This window comes from Lissotriton vulgaris, chromosome 11 (assembly GCF_964263255.1).
Source record: "Lissotriton vulgaris chromosome 11, aLisVul1.2, whole genome shotgun sequence".
NCBI classification, from domain to species: domain Eukaryota; kingdom Metazoa; phylum Chordata; class Amphibia; order Caudata; family Salamandridae; genus Lissotriton; species Lissotriton vulgaris.
In genome coordinates this window covers 207,578,920-207,587,791 of record NC_141699.1, presented here as the reverse complement: position 1 = coordinate 207,587,791, position 8,872 = coordinate 207,578,920, and the positions used below count along the sequence as shown (strand labels likewise).

General features: G+C 43.1%; 1 protein-coding gene across 1 annotated transcript in view; it reads right to left on the bottom strand.

The window, feature by feature from the left end:
• Positions 1-263: 263 nt before the first annotated feature.
• The window catches only part of FAM222A (family with sequence similarity 222 member A), a 216,006-nt gene continuing 207,397 nt past the window's right edge, over positions 264-8,872 (bottom strand). The window contains exon 3 of the mRNA XM_086943116.1: positions 264-3,327. Coding sequence (XP_086799242.1) covers positions 2,078-3,327 — 1,250 coding nt within the window. The 3' untranslated portion in view covers positions 264-2,077. The remainder of the gene's footprint in view (positions 3,328-8,872) is intronic.

The following is an 8,872-nucleotide window of genomic DNA, read 5'->3' as shown; positions in this document are numbered from 1 at the left end:
ATTGAATAAGGTGATACCACTCAGTCATAATGGAGGGGTAGCAGCTTCCTCCCCTGCAAATGAAGAAGACCTTCAGAGACTGCAAGTTAAGGGGATGCTGATATGAACCCAGTGGGTCTACCGCTTGCGCTCCAAAGAGCCCCTCTAGCGGCTTCCACGCATACAAGCATCTCTTACACAGCACACGCAACTCATGACAAACATCACAGCAAGAAGGGTTAAAATATAAAAGAGCAAATCAAGCAAAAGAGCACACAAGAAAGTTTCAAATTATGTCCTGGTTTTACTTTGGGAAAAGATCCTCAGGTGACAGACACATCTGCAGGTTCGTCTGCTATCCTTCAACACAACATGGTGCAGACAGCACTTCTCACAGTGGAAAATAATGGTCAAATTTCATATAAAAAACATTCTCAGCGTTTTCATTTTAAATGCACTTAGTGCCCGAACAGGTCTTCTCAGGATACAGTACCCTCTACAAAACAATCGGGTCTTAAAATGGAGAGAGGGGGGGGGGGATACTATTCATTTTGTGTAATTGAGAACCCTGGCGGATGGACAATTACGCCAACTCTCGAATTACATGGACTGAAAGGACACACCATTGTGAACATTCTGAAATGTACTGAAAGAAATAAGCAATATGCAAATGAGCTTCGGGCACAATGGCTTTGCACGGAAAAGGATCTCTCGCTCCCGGTAGTAAATCATAGAAGATACAGAAGCTCTGGGAATTTCAAAAGCCGGGGTCGGAGGTTGCGGGGGATGGGGCGTGGTTCTGTAATTTTATACCCCGCCCAGCCACCCTTCATCTCATCCTCTCAACCGCTCCTGCTGGTTGACAGCCTGACGTCACCTAATGGGCCGCAGTTTATCTCCCGGTGATAAATGGGAAATTGCTTTCCATGCTCTCAGCTAGATTTACATGTGTGCAGAGCCGGATTTTGAAAAAAAAATCCCTGGACAAGCAGATGGCATAATAATGACCTAAGATCACAAGCTTCTTTCGGGAGTGTGGGGGTTGATAATTGAAGGTTGTATGTGTTTTTTTTCACAGATAAGATTGTTTACTGCATAGGCCCTCTCATTAACTATAGGAGGAGAGTAAATCTTTACTCATAAACACTCCGTGAAAAGCAGAAGAATTAAATAGGTTTAAAGGCTTCGAAACCAATCTGTGTGTGTGTGGGGAGGGGGGGGGGAGGTCGAGGGAATAACATCTTGCCTTTTGGGCACTGGCCCACAGTAATAATATCCTGACTCAGTTCCTCTGCCCCCCCCGTGCCACCACCTTTCCATGAAAAACAGGGTATGACTCCTCATTCAGAAAAGCAAATGTCATGATTTTCTTGCCGTTCTCCATTACCTTAGAAAAAAAAGAACTATGTCTATGCAATAAGGAGAGAAAGATACTTTCTTTTTAGCAGCCAACACATACATTTACAGTATATTAAACTAAAAAAATTCTGTTCAAGTTTTCAAGTTTTTAATCTTTTTTTTTAAATATCCTCCAGACTGTCCCAGTTTATTAGCTTTTACTCAAAGCAGTGCAAGTTATGGACTTCAACTAGAGATTAGGCGGTAGCTTGTTCCAGTCACAACAAAGCGGCGATGGCGAAAAATTCATTTTTTTGGACCACCTTTCTCCGACTCCCCCTGCTTCCTCTCGGAATTCCGCTCTGGATAGAATTTGGGAGTGCTCCCATCATGCATTTCTGAATGGAGCACGGGTAGGTGGCGGGGGAGATGCGCTGTCCTCCCGTGTACTCGCGCACATTGTGAAGTCTCCCCCCGCTTGGATAGCAGCAACGTTTTCGCGATTCCCCTTCACATTCGTAGAAATGAACGTTAATCGTATTTTTTTGGAGCAATGTAACAAGCATTCCTTCATTCTATGCCTTCAGTAGACTCTGGGATCCATGCCCTGCACAAATTAGTTACAGTTTCTGAAATCCCCCTTGGGCCTGAGAACTTTGTATTTTTCATGTTCCCTTGTGGCGCTGGATAGGAGAATGTGTACACCTAATGTTATTACCATCACCCTTTGTATGTTGGTGTTGAAAGCAGCAATGGCCTCTTATCTATAAACAGGCAGGCGAATGTGGGCATGTTGATGGTCTAAAAGTCTTGGCACAGACACAGTCTCGTAGCCCTTACCCAGCATTTGCTCTTTGATGCATGGAGGGTGAATGTCATTGATGAGATATTCCAAGGACTGTAGGCTACTGCTCAAGATGGAGGTGTTGCACAGTGTCTTGCTGGGCAGGCTTGAGAGCCCATCCGAAGGGTGGACCCCAAGCTCCCTGTGCCCGTGTGCAAGGTCCTGGGGATTGTAACAGTCGCTGGTCGGAGTCACTAAAATGCTATTCCATGGAGGGGCAAAGTATTGCCCCACTGAAAAATTGCCATGCATGCCCACACAGTTCAAAGGAGAGGAATTTACTTTTTCCACTGTTCCCATCAGGGTGTACGGGCGAGAGACCCCCGCGCACACTTCAGGGGATTTGCTGATAACTCCCCCACCTCCGCTGCCACCGCTATACATTCGAAGTTGTTGCGGTTTCTGCTGCCATATTAGGTAATCCATGCCGTCAGGATACAGCATGGGCTTTGGTCCTATTGCCACAGCTTGGTTAGAGCCAATGGTCAGCTCCGTCCCTGTACGGCAGTCTGGCAGAATCGTCCCAGTGTATGCCATGGTTCCTGCTGTCATATTTGTAAAGCCATTGGCCACCACATGTTTCGCTGGGCTCGGGTTTGTCACCAAAACCGCTTGGCAGGCCTGCTGGGAGACCTGCGCCTGGCACTGCTGGTTAATCTGATAGATGATGCTCTGAATGGAGGGCAGATTTGACTGCTGCAGTGCAAGGTTTCTCCCCGTGAGAGGTATTACGGAGGTGGCCACAGTCACGTTAGGGGGCACTGGAGCTTCAAGCTGCTTTTGATTGCTGTGATAACTGATTTGTCCATTGCACGTCTGGAGGTGAGCTAAAGTGCTTGATACTGGATAGGGAGCAATGCCAATGTGTGCCGGCGATGCCTTCATCCGCTTGCCCTCAGAGTTCTTCACCACACCCTTGGTGCTGGAGGCCTTCACAATGGCCAACAGGCCCTGGTACCCGTTGGTGTTCATGGGGTAAGAGCTGCAGCGTTGCCCAGTCGTGTCGTACCCATTCACAGTTCGGTTAAGGTGCTTGTGCTGTGGGACCCTGATGTTGGTGGGAAAGATTTTGATTGACAGGGGGTTGTTGGCCACCTTCTGTGCGTAGGCGTCCAGTTCTGCATGGCTGGGATACCTCGGAGAATGCATGGATGCCACTGCTTCACCTGCGAGACGGGGAAAGAAAAAACAGGCATTAACCTCAGGGAATTTCACTTCAGGACTGTCGCATTTCTGCATTTACTGACAAACAGACGATGTTACAACAATGGTGGAAATTAGGTGATTCATTGTGAAAAAACAAGAAAGGAAGGAATTCTCAAAATCGATGGATTCAAAGCATTGATGAATATTTGCAAAGGAACTCCTCCCATGTTTAAGCAAAGCAAATAGTGTCACTCTAACTTGGAATCATATCAATTCAGCGTCAAAGTGAAACTAACTATTGTTGTGGAATTTTGGACACCCACAATGTAGGTTGCTATTGGCCATCACTACTGTAAAGACTCTGTATTACTCTGCTGTTGCACTCACCCATCATGTTCATTCACACATTCATGCAGGCTTTCCTACACTAAGACACTGACTAGTAAGAGGTGGATTGACTGTCCTGAGCTTTGCCTGAATGAGCAGGTTTGGCAGTAGGACCGCATGGATGGAGGTATGTGAAAGCGGTAGATCACAGGGCCTTGACAAGGGTGCTGCTGGTCATAGGTCTGTGGCCTGACTGGCTGAAAATGAATATCTGATTAGGAGTTAAACAGCCAAAACAATTGGCTGAAAATGGTTATTGTTTTACTTGATCCCTGGCTTTTCGTCACTCGTGTTACAATTTCACAGTAAGTATGGGACCACAAGACCCAGCATGCTTAGCGTTGGGACGCTCTTGGGCAGCCATGCGCTTTACAAATCAAATTTCATTTCATTTCATTTCATGCTTAGCGTTGTTGGGGGTGAATATATTTATTTTGTATTTATTGACATATATTTATTTTGTATTTATTGACTGCTAAAGTATTTTAATTAGAAATGGCTTACAAAAGGACATTGATGGTACACAGTGCAAACGTCAGAGCAGGTGTAATGTACATTTACATCCCTTTAAAATGTTCTGCTATAAACTCCAAATAACTATGACGTCCATGCTATTTCTGTGATGTAACACAAAGGGGTGGAGCTGCAGAGCCCATCAAAGTCTAGTGGAAGGCCTGCTCCATTTATCAGTCAAGGAGAGTCGTCTTTGAACTGAGAGCCACCCACATGTCGTGCAGGAAATCCTCCTTGCTTAAGATGGCTGGCTCATGAACCAAATTAAATACTTTATGGAAAAATGTTGGTAATTATCCATTCTGACATTGAGGAGGGTTCGAGGTGCGAGAGAGATTTCACTTAAATCAAAGCAGTTGATTTCCCCTTATATTGACGCAGGTAACTAGTGAAATTAAAATTAAAAAAGGTGGCATTGGCAAATTTGCAAGTCATTCAGTTTAAGTTGTAACTTCACCAAAAAGGGTGGGAAGTGGGTATCACAAAGAAGTGTGATTTGCCTGTAAGTTTTGTGATTGGCAACAAACTCCAATCCAACGTTTTTACTACCTGGAAATGTTGGAAATTTGCTGGAGCTAATAATGTCTTTCCAGGATCACTCCCATTTATGTAGGGGTCAAAAGGAAGAACTTTTTCCACAATATAAAATTGTTTGTGCAAGGAGGAAAAAATGTGTGTTTGCATATCAGGTTCCATTCTGCCTCTGCAGTGCTATAAACATTTCCGCACAGTGGGATTAGAAGCCCGTGGGATTTGTTACATGACATTCACAGAAGTACACCTAGAAAATAGTATTCTTCTGCCTAATAACATTCCTCACAGAAAAAAACATGCAAAAGAAAAAATTTGCAGTGAAGATTTCTCTATACGTTTTCCATCTTGGCTGTGTTTCATTAGAATGTAAATGAAGTCGTTATGAAGATAAAACCTGTGCGAGGGCGACGATAAGCAAGCAAACTTCACAACCCTCGTGAAAGACAAAAGCTGAAACTCACAAGAATTTGGCCATTGGGGAAAAAAATTCTCACACCCCCGGAATCTGAGGAACAATTTACTGTTCCCTTCACCGCTCAAATCTGCCTCCTTGCTTATGCAGCCCAGTCTAAGTGTCCGACAACAAACCCAGTGTCAGGAACCGAAATGCCACTTCAGCCAATGGGAGAATCTTTCTCCAAGATTGGATTTAAACTACATTATAGAGGCAATTTCATGGGTGCTTACCACTGCTAGGGGCACCCACCAAATACGAAAGGAATTCCATTTACCAGCAATAAATCAGCGGTGGCTCTAATGAGCACAAAATGTCACTTTCAAGCAATTTTACAGATGAACAAAACTGGCAAAATTAACTATGATAACAACCCGGTCAGCAAAAGCTACAGCCGAGAAATATATATGTGTGTGTGTGTGTTTTTCTTCCTCCTCAGAAGCTACTATAAAACCAGCTTTCTTCCCCATGCTGGCGCGAAGCCTCATTTTTCCTGCCCATTACCGTTTCATTTAGGGTTTATCTCCAGTATCCAATGAACCACCAACTGTGAAAATGATTAAATCTACAAAAATCTTTCTATTAGATGGAATAAATTAGGTACTTAAAATCGAAAGGGGGAAAGTACAATCAAAACAGCATTCTCTGAGTCATTCATAAACTTATAATGCCTGTATGACATCTCCTGATGTTTTCATGACTTGAAAAAACCTCATGCAGGCTTGACAGTAGACCATGGTTATTTGCATAAATGTTATGTTACTTTATCACTTTATGTAGTTTGCATATACCATAGCATGTACATTCATGTAGTAGTTGGGGTGGCTAGTGGAGCAGATTTCCTAGTGAGATTCTGTCTGTCCACGTGGCTGGTTTTGGTGTGTCTGGTCAGTGGTCCGTCAGGGTGTATATTGTGTCATCGCAGTACACTGTGAAATGTGATGCCCAGCTGCGTTATTTTGAGCTAGTGCATTTGTAACCACAACCCTCCTTTTCAGTATTGATTTTGCTTAAGTGGTGTTGACCATTGGAGAGACTTCCTCTGCATTAATTGTCTTTTCCCTTCCATCTGGTCAGTGATGGTGGGTCTTGTCAGTTTGTGTGTTCTCGCAGGCCTTGTGGTGGGAGCTCTTGAAGGGGCCGAGTTGTGCCTCTCGTGGCCTTCTGCAGATCTCATAGTTATGGAAAGTGGGACAGGGTGTTGTGTGTGGCCCAAGCTGTGTGTGGTACGTGTTGTTAGTGTGCTGGTTTTGGGTAGTTTTACCTGACAGGTGACCTCTAAAGCAAGAGGGTAGGATAAAGTAGGTCCTCTGATCTTCCCGACAAAATGATTCTGTCATCAGCGAGCCATGTTGCAGTTGTACAGATGCATAGCTGTAAATGGTTTAATGTCTTTTTTATTCTTGTCTTTTAATTATTTATGAAGTGTTTTTATTAATCAAAAACATGTATTGTATTTTTATTGTTATGTGCTTTTAAGATATTTTTTATATCGAAATAAAGCTTTGATTGATTGATTGATTGCATAGCTGCCAACTGTCCCGTTTTTGCTGGGACAGTCCCAGCAAGTTGGAGACCGTCCCGGGTAATTCACTATCCCGGGAAAGTCCAGCATGCCTGCATTGGCACATGATTGGCAACTCACTTAGCTGTGCATGATCTGCAGATTGCTCCCTTTAATACGTTAAAATAAAACGTGAAATCTGTCCTGTGTGTATCCAAAACCTCTGGTGGAGAATTCACATCAGGAATCAAGCAGATGGAACTCCTATATTTGTTTTGAAATGTTATCAACATCTTGCTGTACTTTTCATTATCCTGGAATCACAAGAGCCAAAAGTGAACGCAAAATTATGCTAATTACGTGCATTGGGCGGAGCTTAGGGGCAGTGGGCGTGGTAAATTTTCAAGTAAGTATTGATAGTGGTGCTGTAAAGTGTCCCTGGATTTAACTTTTTCAAATGTTGGCACCTATGCAAGTGTCAATTACTTTTTGTAAGTGCATATGCATGAGATGTGTGAGTGTGTGCAGTGGCCTGTGTGTTGTGCCACCATGCATAGCACAATTGCTGCATGCTAGGGTAGGATAGGTTTTACTCTGGGGGGTTTTATGAATCATAATTTTGGAACCAACTGTTCTTTCTTTACTAGAATCCATTTGCTTCTTTATAAAGAAAACCAATTTAGATATTTACAAGAATCCATTTTTTATGAAACCTCTCAGCCATCACAAATATTTTAGGTTATGCAACAACTGGTACAATTTCATAATTTTAGTATATGATAGGCTAATGTTACAATTTAATTAGAGTCCTCTTTAATTTTAGGGGTTCAGTGTTTTGTATTGTTCTTAAGTGCCCGATTCTGTACTTCTTTGTGATGCTAATGAGAAAAATAAACAAATAGAATGTATTTATTGTTCTAAATGTTGCTTTTTTGTCAAAAACGTGAATGCTTTTTGCTATTTTTTTACAGGGAAAAAGTAGGAGGCTAAATCAGGGCAATTCGACAAATCAAATGTTTGATGCATCTTGCTGGTCCGTACGTCAGGTAACTCTTGCTCTACAAACACTGGCCAGCGCTGATACCATCTCTCATAGCAGGCGGGGCCCTGACAGATCTACCCACCTCCCAAGAGCACTGGATCAAGCCAGAGGCCGCCCTGCAGTCTGCTCTTGGCAAGAAAATATGTGGGCATATTATCAACAACTAGCGATATTTATCGCTAAATAAGCTTAGCAAAATTTTTTTATAGCAGCGCATCGCCAGATTTTATCGCAGAGATAACGTGCTATTAGCAACGTTTATCTCCAATGCGATAAAATATCCGGCGATAGCGGCGAAATACGTAAATATCGCTGGAAATTCAGCAATATACAGGCATTATCGCTAATAGGGACTTTACCTGAATATCCACCTCCCATTGGATACACAGGCTAAGAAGTGGTCTGAGCAGGTGTTAGGATTTTGCGATATTCGTGCTTAGCGCGAATATTTTAATCGCTACGCCTCCGTTGATAATAGGCGATAGCGATGTTAACAACTGCTTTCAGTCGCTAACAGGTTGGGTACGCCCACTTTGCATGTCATTAGCGATAAATATCGCTGACATGCAAAGCGGGCCCCAAACCGCTCGCTATCACCTAAAAGCTGTCGCTCACTGATGTTAGCGACAGCTTGCTAATAGGGTGATTAAATTATCACCGCTTTGCTGCCGACAACGGCCGCAAAAGCGGCGATAATTTCATTTCGCCTGCCTTGGAAATATCCTCCATGAACATTAAATTCCCGGTGAATAAAAATATTTTTTGAGAGCTTTTGAGATCACTCTCCTGTTCCACTGAAATTCTGAACTAGCAGACTTTACTCAAAATTTATAAGCACACATACCATAACAGAAGCAGCACAAGATTTCTCAGCTGCAGGGTTGGTCCTGCTATGGTCTGTATCTATATAAGCACTGCCCTTTACCACCCAAATCCTATTGAATCTTCCACAAGGACAGAGGTGGGTGCTATTCTTGGCCATCAGTGTTCCCAGAGTACCAATTGAAAATGGCAAAAAAGAAATTTCGCCTGTATTGAAGAACAAGCATTAAATTAACTACAAAACTACTTTCCTTGTTACCTTTCCTAAGAGTCACGTAAGTACATCCAGGCCAAGGCTGGTAACAATCT